Source organism: Saccostrea echinata, unplaced genomic scaffold (assembly GCF_033153115.1).
Source record: "Saccostrea echinata isolate AGI-Se365-2 ecotype Australia unplaced genomic scaffold, CSIRO_AGI_Sech_v1 ptg000028l, whole genome shotgun sequence".
NCBI classification, from domain to species: domain Eukaryota; kingdom Metazoa; phylum Mollusca; class Bivalvia; order Ostreida; family Ostreidae; genus Saccostrea; species Saccostrea echinata.
In genome coordinates this window covers 17,006,079-17,022,500 of record NW_026889777.1, presented here as the reverse complement: position 1 = coordinate 17,022,500, position 16,422 = coordinate 17,006,079, and the positions used below count along the sequence as shown (strand labels likewise).

The 16,422-nt window shown below is 33.3% G+C and overlaps 1 protein-coding gene across 1 annotated transcript in view; it reads right to left on the bottom strand.

The window, feature by feature from the left end:
* The window catches only part of LOC133193581 (uncharacterized), a 13,569-nt gene extending 3,857 nt beyond the window's left edge, over positions 1-9,712 (bottom strand). The window contains exon 1 of the mRNA XM_061329542.1: positions 2,714-9,712. Within this exon, the coding sequence (XP_061185526.1) occupies positions 2,714-9,712 (6,999 nt within the window). The remainder of the gene's footprint in view (positions 1-2,713) is intronic.
* Between the last annotated feature and the right edge of the window lie 6,710 nt (positions 9,713-16,422).

Genomic DNA, 16,422 nt, shown 5'->3' with positions numbered 1-16,422 from the left:
ATCAGTGAATCTATATTCATTCAACACTTTTTAATTCAGAGTAATGAAATATTTACATCATTAAAAACTAATAACTTTCAGATGCTATCACAAAATAGCTGTATTCAGTCATTGTAAAGAACAACTTCTTTAATCTTACATACCGAAATCGAAAAGAAAGATTAAAAGTTGTTCAAAGACCTGAATACATTTATGAAGACTTTCATATACATGTAGAACTTTCAAATTTGAGAAATAAATCTTAAACAATGCTCACTGTTTATTTCACATATTCAAATATAATGTTGTATTTGCATGCTCCAATAAACACTTTGGTCAAAAGAAAATAAAACAATAATAAAGATTTTTATAGCATCCGCCTTTTTGCAATCAAATATACATTGAAAAAGAGGTGGTTTAATTTAAAAAAGCTTAATAAATGAGCTTCAAAATGCATAATTGTTTTAAGGTATTGGACAAAATTGGTAAATATAATTTGGTGTTAAAATTTTCTAAATACATGTTATTTAGTGATAAGAATTTCAAAAAAAAAAAAAAAAAGTGTAGGCTTCAAACACCATTTCTTTTAAATAAGTAAATGCTTTCATCAACAGAATTTGAGTACTAAAAAGAAGCATGAATGCTTGTTCAGGGTGAATGTGGTACTTATATGCATATATCACAGTTAGAAAATTCAAAATTGCTCTTGTGGAATTCAGCAATTTTTAACATCCTCAAAAAGAATTCTGTTTTAAAAAATTCAGAAATTCAGAAACTAAAATGACAAATGAATTCTTCATATACAACTATGTTCAACAGAATGAAGATACAAATGTTTAACATGTAACATATATGGAGCTTGTATTTTTAGAATGGAGCTACCTTTTCAGACACAGAAAGGTGATTCAATAGTTTAACATGTAACACACGGAGTCAGAAAGTTGATTTAACAGTTTTACATGTAATATATGGAGCCAGTCTTTTGAAACACAAAAAGTTCATTTAACAGTTTTACATGTAAGATATTGAGCCAGTCTTTCAAGCACAGAATGTTGATTTAATACATATGGAGCCAGTCTCTTCAGACACAGAAAGTTGATTTAACAGTTTTACATGTAACATATGGAGCGCCAGTCTTTTCAGACACAGAAAGTTGATTTAACAGTTTTACATGTAACATATATAGGAAGTTAGTCTTTGTCTCCAAGGGCACAACAGTTCTGTTTAGTACAATGTCTTTCAGAGATACACTAATGTGATAATTACACAATGAAAGTATATTGTTAATATAATCTTCATAATAATTGTATAAATAATCAACAATTGCATAATATCTGATAGATATGTGCAAAGCACAAAAATGCTTTCTTGTTCTTAAATTCAATGTATCTATTAGTTAATATACAATAGGAATCAATGTTGATTTAAATGCCCATGAGATGAAATATATTAATTTTTATACATGTACACATTTTACCGAACAGATACTATAAAAATTACATACACAAAAACATCAATTGCAAAAAAAAAAAAAAAAAAAAAAAAAAAATCATTTACAGAGAAGTGAAGCTATCTGCCACTTCATTACTTATTTCATCTAAACCTAAAAGGAACTATTTGTTATAAAGTTTTAAGTAACAGTTTTTCAATCAATCAATAACTTTGCAGATAAAACTTATAACATAATACCACATTTTAATACATTCGTATGACATTTTTAACAGATATTAGTATTTCAACATTCCCTTCTATTTAAATGTTTCATTATTACAGAAGTTTACATGCAAATTTCTATTAAGTACATATTTATCTTCTCTCTCAAATATTAAGTCACTATCTTTCTAACAAAAATGTTGATACAGAGTTTGAATTGTGGTTAAACAGTATAAAATACAAAAGATACACTGTTTTCACCTGTTTGTTGAATTAATAAGGGCTACTTAAGTTCTATACATATTGAACTAAATAATATCATCTCATGGGAATAATTTAGAATCACTTTTTTGTCCCAATAACTGTCCAATAAGCAGATTTATGTGAATTTAAATTATATATATAATTAAAAATTTTAAACATGGATTACATGGAAGTTATTGGGACAAACAAGGTAGTTGATGAGTGGCAACCCTTGTTTTTGCTTGAACCACTCTAGGCAGTTTGTAAACATTTAGTTTCCATTGGAAACTAAATATTTACATACTGCCCTTGTTGTGCTCCAGAGGGTTTTGTAATTACAGTATGTACTTAAAATGCAGTTCTATCATTAGAATAGCCTTGCTTAAGTCATATTTGCTGCACAATAAACCATATTGTGATCTGACCAATAAGCCTGCAGAACATCTGTTTGTATATTAGTAAAGTTAGTAAAGATTAGGTCTAACTGTGTGTTGTTTTTTGTGGTTACCTTGTTTATTACTTGGACACAACCAAACTTTTCTTTCATAAAGTTTAGGAAATCTGCATATTGGCCAGTATTTGAATCCAAATTAAAATCTCCCATTATTACCGTTCTTTCATTTTTGTTAACAAATGGTAGCAAATGGTTCTTCATGATATCTTTAAAGTGCTGAAGAGTACAAGAAGGTTGTTTGTATAAAACTACACATTGTATTAGAGAATCCAATAACATAAATGAAATTATAGAAAATTCTACAGATTTGGAAGTAAAAGAGTTGTATGACACACACTGTAATTGAATCCTCAGATATATGACAATGCCATGATGTGATCTGACATAGGAAGAATTAGCATCATTTCTGAACATTGTGAAACCTTCCAAAGTAAAGTCTATCTCAGAGTCTAATTCACAAAGCCATGATTCAGCTATACCAATAACATCTGCAGCTAAAACACTTGGTTCCGATTTTATATCAAAGAAGTGTTTGTGAAGAGATCTTGCATTGTTGAACAAAAATTTGATGTCTTTACAAACTGAGTAAAGTGGTGAGTATGAGAGCTTCAACCTATTTCCCCTCAATCTTTCCATCTCTTTATCAACATTTTCATCTTTAGAAAGACTCTTTTCATTAAAATCCAGTATGAATAGACCATCAAGTGACCTTACTCTTGAGAGTGCGACATAATGTATATGAGGAATTTTTCGCTGCTTTGTCTGTGCTAAGCTGATTACTGCACTTGAAAGAGTTGCTCCTTGTGCTTTATGGATTGTCTTTCCAGCAGATGGTTGAAGTGGAAACTGAACTCTCTCATATGTCTTCCTGTTAAATACAAATGTTCTTTTAGCTTCAAATATAGGAGTCCATGTAGTGTTAATATTTGTGCTGAACAAATGGCTGTACTGGTGTCTTCTTGAAATACCTATTTTAGAATCTGGAAACAGAACCCATACTATGGCAGGTCTTAATTTTGAGTGTTTATATTCTATGTATTTCACAACACATGAAGCTCCATTTGTCAATCCATCTGTAACATCAAGATTCACTGATATGTCATAGAGCATATCTACAGCAATAACAAGATTGGTTCTTAATTGTCCAGTAGATGTTGGGTTTTCAGGCAAGTTTTGAACTAGTTTTAATTTAATTGATTCAGAAAGTTTTGTCTGTGATATCACATCTGTGTCTGCTCTTACATTTACTTTACTAGTTGAAAGGTTTTCTATTAAATTGTTATTAAAGCAATCAACAAACTTGTTCTCAATAAACAGATGAGGGGCCTGTTTAGGATAGGTTGGAGAGTCTTGCCTGATGATACGTTGAGAAATACGTTCTTTGTCTTCATCTGTCATCTTGTTTTCACGAAGTCGATTCAACATTTCAGCAAATATGAGGTCATCCTTTTGTCTCATGATTTCAGTTAGTTCATGCATGTGAAAATGTTCAAGCCACAAATTTTTTGCTAAACTCTGACCAGGATTAGACAGGTCTTTGAAAATCCACTTGTCTCCAACAGGTGGTAACTGATATAAATCACCAACAGCTATGATGCTAATACCACCAAAATCTTGTTTTCTACCAGTAAGTTGTTGAAGTCTATCATTTATAAATGTCAGCATATTATTTCCAACCATTGAAATTTCATCTATTATCACAATTGACAAATTACGGTACTTTGTCCTAAATGTGTTCAATTCATCTGCACTCATGTGCTGCTGAGTTTGATACATTTTCCTGTGAAATGCTGATGCTATGGTCGTTCCCTTGATATTGTATGCGGCTTTGCCAGTGTGAGCACAGAGCAATATTCTTATATCATCTGGATTTTCACCTTCTTTTGAGTACAGTAATCTGTGTAATGTTTGAAAAATGGCATCAATAACCACTGATTTTCCTGCACCTGCCCCGCCAGTAAGAAAAGCATACAATGGCTCATCTTTGTGTTGAAGCCAGTTTGTTACATGATTGTAAAATTCTCTTTGCTTTGTATTCAGGGATTGCAGAAGTTTATAATACTGCTCATCAGGAATACGAACAGCACTCATTTCTGTCTCAGATACTTTTGAGGACATGCCCAGTTCTGGACCAATATCAAAATCTCTGTGTTGAATTGTATCAGGATCATAATGAACAAATTCCTCAGATGGTTCAGAACCTATCTCTGCATCTTCTGCCTCAGCATGTTCTGTATTTGGTGCTACTGTCTCCATATCATCAAGATCTTCTTCAGCTTGAAGTCGAGCTTGTTCCAATTCCTCAACAAAATGTTCATACTGCTTTTGTTTCATGTTTATTATACTTGATTTTTGCCTGTAATGCTGTTCATAAGTTTGATAAGTACCAAGCAAGTCAGCATTCTCATTTCTCCATGGCAGAAAGAGGAGAATTCTTTCTCTGTAATACTGTTCAGAATTTGTTTTTTGGCTGTATCCAACGTATCTAATAACCCGTTTGTTTTTTCGTCTTCTGATCTTAATTCCATTTTTTAAATGAACTAAAACATCCTGATCAGTGAAAATATTTTCTTCAGAATTTTCTTCTGGGTTATCCTCATTCATTTCCTCATGCAGTTCTTTTTCCATTTCTTTTGGAAAAGTGACTTCCAACTCAGAAACAACATCAGCTAAACACCAATTTTCTATTTGTTTTGGTCTTCTTGCATATCTCTGTATCATACCATCTGCCTTAATGTCAGTTGAGTCTTTTGGTAACTCATTCAATTCATCTTGATGTTTGAGTAAGAATACTCTGTCTTCAGGTGGTGAGGTATTGATAAAAACAACTTCTCTGCTGGATTGTGTAAGTGGCATCTGAAGAATTAAGTAGCTTGCTTCTTGTGCACTGACCTCAACAAAGTTTAAGAACTTGTTTCCAATATGTCTAACTTGGCGCTTAAGATCCATATTTCCCTCTGCAGCTTCTTGAGATGCCTTCTCAAGCATAGCACTTATTCCTCTTTGAGATTTGCTAATGTAAGAAACAATGTATGTGGCACAGGCATAAGGATCAAGTACAAACTGAATGTCCAAATTAGCATTCCAAGCCTTCAACACTGATGGATTGTAGTAATTCACTCTCATCTCAGATGGACTTCTCTTGAGAAACATTTTGGGACCTTTTAGGGATGCTCGTATACATTTGATATACTCATCCTCACACATTTGTACAACAGTCTGCAAGAAAGATTCATAGTCTAAACTGCAACCATCTTTGTAATCATTCATTTTCCTCTGAATATCAGAATATGTCTTTCTATAATGCTCGATATCAACATCTAAGGGTTCAAGAAGCATAGTTTTGGGCAAAGGTGGCAATGGAAATCCAAATCTACATACAGATTTTCCGGTACTGCCTTTTTTACATGTCTTTGAGTGTTTATGTACTTGAAGTTCTACAAGCTGCTTCATAAAAGGATTATTTTCCTGCAACCCACAAGTGACATACTTATCAACATAAGCTTCAATTTCTTCAATGTTATTTTCATTATACTTTGGTGCATCACTTGTCCATACCAGCATATGAATATGTGGCGAACCTCGGTTTTGGAATTCTACTCTTCGAAACACATCAGTGACAACACCAAGCGGATTGTGAGGACTCTTTAGAACAGTATTGATGAATAGTTGAACTCTGTTGTCAAAGAATCTTGCACATGTTACTGGATCTTGCTTTACTAGTTTTGATTTTTCATTCCAGTTCAAGTTGTCTAATTCTTCTTGCGACAGTGTTTTTCCATCCAGTGTTGCTAAAGTTTTGAGTAAATCTTGCCATCTGGTATCAGCTGACGAGAGAGAAATAAACCAGGTTGGAAGACCCAACTGCCTTATCATGGCAAAAACATCTTTCTTTTTAGATGAAAGATATGCAGGAGAATTTCTTAGTGTTCTGAATATATAGTACCCTTCATTTAATCTTACAATTTTTTCTGCAGAGGCTGGATTCAAAACTTGTTCTGCAGTGATTTTCTTTCCGTCTGATTTGCATCTTCTCAATGCCAAGTTAACTTTGTCACCAACTTGTTTAATTTGAATTTTCTTCAATTTGAAGAAGATGTTCGGTACAGATTGTGCTGCTCGTCTATCAACACTGCGCAACTCCCATTTTGCAATATCACTGTAGTGTACTGGAATTTCTCTATCCTCATTTTCAGTTCTCCGATGACCACAAAATATTGTAGGAAAACAGAGATATTCTGCATCTTTATCTGCAAATAAACTTATTGGTTTTTGGTTTTCACCAGGGGCAAATACATAAAGTTTATTGGTATCATTGTCTGCTTCATCAACAAGTGTGTCAGAGTTGCCTTGAATACAATCATCTGAACTAACTTCACAAAAACCATCTTCATTTCCTTCAAGTTCACGATCATCAGTATCATTTGAAGTACCAATCAGTTCTTGTACTGTTTCCTCATTACTTCTTTCAATTTCATCTCTCCAAGAATGGTCTATCAATATACCCGAATTCTTATACAATTCACTGTTTTTCATAAGCCACTGTAATGCATTCATTACTACATTTGGACGAACATTTTCTGTGAAGCATGCCGACTTGTGAGATAATCTCTTCTTTAATTTCACAGCTATAGTCACATGTTCATCCATTTGCCGAGGAAGGGCATTTATAGTAGGCTGAATATCAACTGGAACATTAACAACATTTCCTTTGACTGACATCTGGCCTCCTCTTGGTAATTCTCTTATTTGCATAAATGGTATCCGTTGAGATATCAACCTTTCTTCCAGTGGGTGTAAATTCAAAGCGTCTGGTTTCACAGGCCATTTCATTCCATTTTTAACTGAAAGTCTTGGAATTTTCTCATCCTTCAGAGCCAAACAGCAAGTTAAGCAAAGCCATTCCATGCCATCCACAGATCTTAACCCAGTACAAATACTTTTACTACTAGCACTAAGATTAATTGTATCTAACTTCACAACGCTTTTGAAAAACCAAGTCTGATGACAACATGTGCACACATAAATTGGGCCAATTTTGACTTGATCAAGGAATTTCTTGATGCAGTCATCTAAACAATTACCATAACATCTTTTCTTCAATAATATGTTTTCATGGTCTTTGAATTCTGCATCAAGCCTTCTTTTAGCCTTAGAAACTTTTTCAATCTCCCTTTCTTTTTCTCTGTTATTTCTTCTACTTTGCTGTTTATATAAACGTTCCTTCTCCAGCTGCTGCACATCATCTCTTTTAATCCTTTTTGCTTCTCTTTCTTCTGATCTAAATTCTGGATTTAGTCTTGCTTTAGTTCTACTTTTCAAAGCACTTTCTCTAACTTTCTGCTTTGTCTCTGGATTTTCTCTGGCAATTTTTTTGGCAGCAAGTTCTTTATCTTTAAATTCTTTACTAAGTCTTGCTTTAGTTCTACTTTTCAAAGCACTTTCTCTGTCTTTCTGCTTTGTCTCTGGATTTTCTCTGGCAATTCTTTTAGCAGCAAGTTCTTTTTCTTCATATTCTTTATCAAGTCTTGCTTTAGTTCTACTTTTCAAGGTGCTTTCTCTATCTTTCTGCTTTGTCTCTGGATTTTCTCTGGCAATTTTTTTGGCAGCAAGTTCTTTATCTTTAAATTCTTTACTAAGTCTTGCTTTAGTTCTACTTTTCAAAGCACTTTCTCTGTCTTTCTGCTTTGTCTCTGGATTTTCTCTGGCAATTTTCTTGGCAGCAAGTTCTTTATCTTTAAATTCTTTACTAAATCTTGCTTTAGTTCTACTTTTCAAAGCACTTTCTCTGTCTTTCTGCTTTGTCTCTGGATTTTCTCTGGCAATTTTCTTGGCAGCAAGTTCTTTTTCTTTATATTCATTACTTAGCCTTGCCTTAGCTTTACTTTTCAAAGTGCTTTTCCTGTGTTTTTGTTTCGTTTCTGCATTTTCTCTGGCAATTTTTTTGGAAGCAAGTTCTTTGTCTTTGAAGTCTTTACTTAATCTTGCTTTACTCTTACTTCTACCACATAGTGCATTGTCACTTTTTCTTGTTTCCGAGTTTTCCCTCCTTTTTCGCATATAATTTCTCATATATTCTTTTCTATTTGCTTGTGATGATTCATAAGTGACAATTTTTTTCGACATGTTTTCTTGGAACTCAAAATACTTGTCAATTAAAGATAGTCTTTCACTTCCTGAAATGGACACCTTTGCTTTTCGTGTTACAGACAATGGTTGTATCTCAAATTGATTTATCATTGAAATATTACAACTTTTATAAAATGCAAACATGTAATCCACAAGTTGATCAATATCACTGAAAGTAATTTTAATAGCTCTACCATCTCCAGATGAGAGACCATCTTCTCCGTGGGAATGTGAATCAAAAAATACAGGAGAGTTCTCCTCATTCAAATATATTGCAGAGCAAATCCCACCAACAATAATTAATCCCTGTTTGTACCTCATAAAGAGCAACTCAATGCCTTCCTTCAAATTATTACTTTGACATGATTGATCCCAATCAATATGAGTCACTGTTCCATAAATCTCTTCAAAATAGCATATTTCATACTGGTTGTCATTGACATGCACAGACCTGGGAAGTTCTTGAAATTGTAGCATTTTTGATACAAATTGAACGGATGATTGTAATTCTGCAATTCTGACTCTAAATAAATCATCTCCAGCAAATAATACACCATCAAGTTGTACTGAAGTAGATGTATTTTGAAGAATGATGGACATCAAAGCATTGCATGTGCACTGAACTCCTCTTGAAAAAGCTGGAAACAAATTACTAGATTGATTAATTGTTCCAAATAATTTTGTTATAGGCAACGTTTTCTCAATGGAAGGCATGCATGTTGTAGCCTGTTCTGGGCTGTTTGAAGGAAATAAATGAGCTATGTTTTTTTTACCTAAAGAAAAATTATCAGTATTCTTGGCATCAAAAGACATATTGTTTGATTTCATAGAGTTCGATGACAAGCTCTTTGAATCTATAGTGCTTGAAGGCAAACTGGCAGAGTTCATGGTGCCCGAAGGCATATTTGCAGAGTTCATGGTGCCCGAAGGCATATTTGCAGAGTTCATAGCGCCCGAAGGCAAATTGGCAGAGTTTGTAGCAGTGTTTTTAGCAATGTTTCTAGCAATGTTACTGGCGCCCGAAGGCAAATCTTGTACTCTTTTTAAGGAGGCAGTATCCCCCCAGTCCTTTGTACTATTTTTTACGTGGCTAGTGTCCACGAGTCTCAAAGGTCCGTCAACTGTTACGTCGCTTGTTGGGTCCTTTGTACTGTTTTTTATGTGGCCAGTATCCACAAGTCTACTGTCATTGCTGGCTCGATTCTGGTTTCCCATCTTTGCCGAAGCTACCCTCCAGTTCTTCCTACGAGGCATGACAAAGATTCTGCAAAATATAATAAATTCAAGCAGTTTTCCTTGAAAAAATTTTGACTTATGTTAGTTCATTATGATTTCCCCTTAAAATAATGCAAATATTGGAAAACAATTACTATTTTTTTTTTAAAAAAAAAAGAAAAGAAAAGATTATCATGATCACTTAAAAAAAGGTTCAGAGAATTTGAATTCCCTGCTTAAGGAAAAAAAAGAGGGTGGAAGAACTTAAAAAAAAAATGGAGATGAAGAAAGAAAAAAGGTCAACCTTGACCTTACAGGCTTTAACCTTTTGACCTTAAAATCAATAGGGGTCTTTTTAATGTCATATTTACTAAAGTTAAAAAAAAATCATTACAAAACCTCAAAGAGAACTAAAGTTATCACCAGGAAACCATTTTATGCAAAAATATGAATTTTTCACCTTGAACTTTTGACTTGCAAAATTAAAAGGGGTCTTCTTTAAGTCATTGGGACTTAAAAAATTTCCACATGAAATCTCAAAGAAAACCAAGTAATCATCCATGAACATTTTTTTTTTGGCATTGTATGAATTTCTTACTTGACCTTTCACCTAAAAGTAAATAATGGTCTTTTCCAAGACACTAGGAGTTATGATACATATCTTCATTGAAAAAATTTATTACCTGTAAGCATTTTTTGCAATATATAAATGTTTGACCTTTGGACCTCAAAATCAATAGGCTTTTCTTAAGGCTATAGGGAGATCTGATTTTAAAATTTATTGGAAACTAGAAATATGTCCATACGACATGAATGCCCCGCATAAAGTATATTAGTAATGCAAAGTGAAAATTTGTATTAGTGTGAAGTTTGATGAGAATATCTTGAATAGTTTCTTTAAAATTGAAACTGAAATCTTAAAAAATTGGATATAGATGATAAATTCTCACCGATATAGATGATAAATTCTCAGGAAATTATGTTAAGTGCATAAGCTTACACAAAAACATCTTAAATGATTTCTTTAAAAATAAGCAGTGAGGTCAAGGTCATAGGAAAGTTCAAGGTCAAAAGTTTTTGATGCAGTTAAATAGCTCTCACTTAAACTTATCAGCATATGAAGTTTGATAAAAAATATCTTGAATGGTTCACTTAAAACTAAGCTAAACACTAATTTAAGAAAAGTGAAGTCAAGGTCAAAGGAGGGGTCAAGGTCAAAAAATGTTGATGCAGTTGAATAGCTTACATCAGTATGTATCAACATATGAAGTTGATAACACTATCTTGAATGGTATCTTTAAAACTAAGCTAAACACTAATTTAAGAAAAGTGAGGTCAAGGTCAAAGGAAAGGTCAAGGTCAAAAAATGTTGATGCAGTTGCAAAGCTCTCATCAATATCTATCAGCATTTGAAGTTTGATAAAAATATCTTGGATAGTTTCTTTGAAACTGAGCTTTGAACAGAGCTAAACGCGAAGTGTGACGGAAAACAGACGGAAGGACGGAAGACGGACATGACAAACACTATATGCCCCGGCCATATTCATGGCGGGGCATAAAAAGTGAGGTCAAGGTCAAAAGAAAGGTCAAGGTAAAAAAATGTTGATGCAGTTGAATAGCTTACATCAGTATGTATCAACATATGAAGTTTGATTACACTATCTTGAATGGTATCTTTAAAAACACTAATTTGAGAAAAGTGACGTCAAGGTCAAAAGAAAGGTCAAGGTCAAAAAACGTTGATGCAGTTGAATAGTTTACATCAGTATTTATCAACATATGAAGTTTGATTACTCTATCTTGAATGGTATCTTTAAAACTGAGCTAAACATTAATTTAAGAAAAGTGAGGTCAAGGTCAAAGGAAAGGTCAAGGTAAAAAAATGTTGATGCAGTTGCATAGCTCTCATCAATATCTATCAGCATATGAAGTTTGATAAAAATATCTTGGATAGTTTCTTTGAAACTGAGCTTTGAACAGAACTAAACGCAAAGTGTGACAGAAGGACAGATGGAAGGATGGAAGGATGGACATGACAAACACTATATGCCCCGGCCATATTTATGGCGAGGCATAATTAAGAAAAATTAAAATCATATTATCTCTGATATGTGAACAATTGATTTACAAAACAAAAAGTTCCAATCTTGAAAAACTGTAGGAGTTAGCGGGACTAAAGGGGCGCCCTTTTGGCATCCTCCCGCCCGCTATTTTCACCATTTCAATAATTGATTTTTCTTTTGGAAAACCCAGTTAAAAATTCTCTTTTTCAGAATAGCAGAACCACAATTTGACTTCTATCACACTAAGTTCACGCATCCCCATACACTGTAGATTCAAGTTTGCACAAAAGTCACTTATAAGACTTGATTTTTTTTCATTTTATTGGAACATTTTTTTTTTAATCTCACAAACAGCATGACCACAATTAGTCAAATCAGTATGCAAGCATCTTCATGTTTTTTAAATAGTCATTTCAAGTTTGTTTTAGTGCAGACTTATACTTAATGGCCCAACTGAATTTTTACTCATGTTCAAGCACCAAGATAGTACCATACTTTTAGTGCACACCGAGTCAATGAAATGTGTTTGAGCACTATGTCACTAATGTTACTAAGATATTTAAAAAACTCCAGGGGAAAAATCAATGAAAAAAAAGCTATTTTAATTTTTTTTCAGTTTAAAAGCATAAACAGTGTTTTTTTCCTAGGCCTTATTGCATGGAAACAAAACATGAACATCCTATTAAACCAAGAACAAGACGTGTTTGTGAAACACTGATACCCCTGTATGGCACCTCAAGGCCATGATTAAAGTTTTTCAAATTGTAGGTCAAATGCCAAGGTCATTTAGGTCAAGAGTTCAAAAAAGTTGATACCCAAAAAAAGATGTCACAAAAAATACATGTGATATATAATAACCCTAGTATAAACCATTCCAAAAATATGTCCAAGTTTTAAGTTTTTCAAAAGGTAGGGGTCGCCCGCATGACTTAGGGGTTACAGCATTTGCTCTAGAGTCATGGAGTAAGGAGTTGATCCTTACGCCGCGGGTTTGAATCCCACTGTGGGACGTAGAGACCAGTCCTTCGGATGAGACCATATAAACGGAGGTCCTGTGTCGCAGTAGGTGCTGGCATGAAAAAGATCCCTCACTGCTCAGTGGCCCCGAGTGTGTTTCCATATGAATGAAAAATTCTCGAGGGACATTAAACAACAAACAAACAAAACAAAAGGTAGGTCATACTCCAAGATAAATGTCATGAGGACTAAAAATAATGGTACTAAAGGGAATGCATATTTTAAGTGACATATGAAAGCCCTCGCAGCAATCATTCAAAAGTTATAGACAAGTTTTCTCAAATATAGGTCAACTCCAAGGTAAAGGTCATGAGGTGAAACAGACAGATAGACATATCAAAAAACTATACACCCCCCAAATCTTCAATTACAGGGGCATAAAAATCAATTGTTGCTCCATCCATTTCATAGTAGCGTACATAAACAAGTGGTCTTGTACGTGAAAGCATAAAAAGCTGAATTTGGAAAAACTAGCCTACATCAGATCTGTACCAATGGCAATACTGAATCCACACTTTTCAAAAGTTGTTTCCCTTGGCTGCCATCTTTGGGGGGGGGGGGGACCCATAGAATTCTCACACTAGCCTTTGTAACTTTCAGATTTGTAACTTTGTCATTTGACTTAAAATTTATTTTTGGATCTTGCATTTTGATTGCCACAGGATGGGGTTACCTATACATTTGAGAGAGAGAGAAAAAAAATAACACACTGAATTTATCACAGCATGTCCAATGTTTGTTAGTGCAAATGTAAAGAAGAGAAAAATTGCCCTTTGTCCCTATTGACCTTTAGATTGACCCCACAAAAGGAAACAACTTTTGCAAAGTGTGGATTTGGCCTATAGTTTTAAATGAAATATTAACGCAGTGGCTAAAAGAATTTTTTTAAAATTATTATAATTATGAAGTAAAAGTTACATACCAACCAAATTTGAATTCAATAGGAAGCTTAACAGTCAAATAAAACTTTCGTATTACACATGGTTATCTTTCTTACCAAACAAGATACATAACTGTCTTTTTTCACCAAAATAAAAATCATTATTTAAATGCAACTAAACTGACATGGTAATATTGATTATTTATGAATATGCTGACAATTAAGAATAGTACAGTGTATTCCCCAGGAAATTTTTAATGCATGGGGAGAATTTTGTTGTTGAATCAGTGTATGCTGCACTGCATGCTGAAGGTGAGTTACTTCTATTTGAATTTTATATTTTTTACTTAAAATGCATTTTTACATTTCAAATTTTTAAAATCAGAATGTGCAGATGAAAAGGATAAATATGTTGTGATTAAATTCTCAATATTCATGATATTACTTTCTTTTCAAGAAAGATCATGAAATATCACATATCAATATATTTGTTAGTTTTTTCCCTTCAGACCCGCTGTTTTTCTTTTTAATGCACCGTGTTATGCATGCCGTCTACAAAACTGAATAGAGACTCTCCCTTCCTTTTTTTCAACTTCACTTCCTTGATGTCCCTACTTAAACAGCCTATGTCATTTAAACAAAAGTGTGCAACAACATTTAGTCCCCAAGATTATATGAAATGAAGTTTGACAATTACATAATAAAACGTATATTAACCATAACGCATCTTTCTTACATTTTTGTCTTGCAAAAAATCTCAATGCATCATATGCTGGATGATATGCATGTAAGTTCACAAAAATTTGAGTTGTTCGGGAATAAATTTTTAACTGGTATCGTTTTAACTAAACCCTCCTATTAAAACTGTTTAATATACATATAATAGATTATGCATAGCAAGAAGCACAGTGGTAATTTATGATGCACTGTGAAACGAGGGAAAAACACTGTTGAAGTACCACACCAATAGTCACTATCATACTAAACATTGAATTTTATTACTCTTCTTTTGTACTTAGATTGAAGGCAAGTAACAACAGGTCTCATTATTATCAGGTCCAGTACAATCGGTACATTTGGCAACGTAGCTAAAATTACCTACCGTAGTTTTATTTACCTACCTCAGGTAGCTTTATTTAGCTATTTCAAGGCAACTTTTCACAATTTTGCTTGTTATTTTAAAAAGACAAAAAGTCGCAAGTAAATGACTTCCAATATTTATTCTAGGTATTATTAAAAAAGCAATCTAAAGCAGGGGTAGTTTTAACATTGCTGCGGTTGAACACTTTTAAGGAAAATATGTATTTCCATTGTTTGAGTAACTGTACACCACCCTGTGTGCAATGAGGCGTGCATAAGTATAATTACTTCACATTGTGCTCATGTTAACCAAAACTGGTTTTCTTTGTTATTTCACTCAAGAAGTAACTGTTAGGTCACAAATTAACTGTTGGATATAGCCCCAAAACTTCTAGAACTTTGATTGCAATTGCACAGAAAAAGACACATCTCCAAGGGTGATTTTTTCATGAATTGTTTTCAGATGAGTTCAAAGTTGAAAATTATCACTGCATCAAAATGCAATTTTCTGCACTTTCTGGGAAAATTGCTAATTTAAGAAATAATTTTGATTTAGTAGCTAAGTAATGCTACTTCAGGAAAGGTAGATAAAGCTATGTAGGTAATTCAAGCTACGTAGCTAAATCTAGTGATTGTACCAGACCTGATAGCAATTCTTTCTGTTTCTTCACAATAAAGAAAAACCTTTTTTTTTTTCGCTGTATTTTTCTATGTGCACACATTTAATGTACAAATTTAACAATACATCATGATGTAAAATCACCTTAAAAATGTAAACAACTAAATATAATGCCCTTCAACATTCAAGGAGCAAGTCCTGAAAAAATATTAATTAAAAAACCTCAACATTTATTAAAACGTAAAAAAAAAATATATCAAAAAACCTTCATCTTAATAAAAGTTTTGTTAAACCATGCTCCAAAGTTTGCAACATTGTGATTGTTTCATTCCCATGAAGTGTCATGGAGTAGTTTTGCTCCGTAATTAAGCTTTGTAAATGTATAGGAGGTTTCTATGGACCTGTCCCAATACATGGATATCTAACTAGGGTATAGTAAAACGCTACTATCGAGATAATTCAAACTGATGTATCCTACAACTTTTTTCAAACCATTTCCACATATCTTAGTGAAAGACAATAAGCAGCATATTATAACACACAGTAGAAAGAAATTTATTACTATTCGGAAAATGCGCAACTTGTGCACGTTGCAACGTTCCACTTTAATGTCGCCACATAACTTCGCGACGAATAGAATCATAACATTCGCGAAAACAAGTAAAATTGAATCTTATAAATTGCTACAACTCATACCCACCGTTCGTAACGCAAAATCTAGACCTAGAAAAATATTTATAAGGCTGGAATACTCTCTCAGGCTATCTTTCTCCAAAATGGACGCTCAATAGTGCGCATGCGTAAATGTCTAAAGGACGGAAGTGTACAAAAGCATTAATATTCCCGGATTGTTAAATCCAATAAACTCGAATCGTGGGCAGATTATTTTTCAATTATAAATTAATACAAAAACAATTCTAACATATCATTCAGTAGTTTGGGAAGCAAAACCTTGTATACTCGTGGAATATTTAGTAGAAATCCATACTCATGCATTGCTTAAATCATAAAATATGACCAAGTTATATATAATATATATCTATACCCTGGTACCTGAACCCTGGGGTCATGAAATTTACAAATTTGGTAC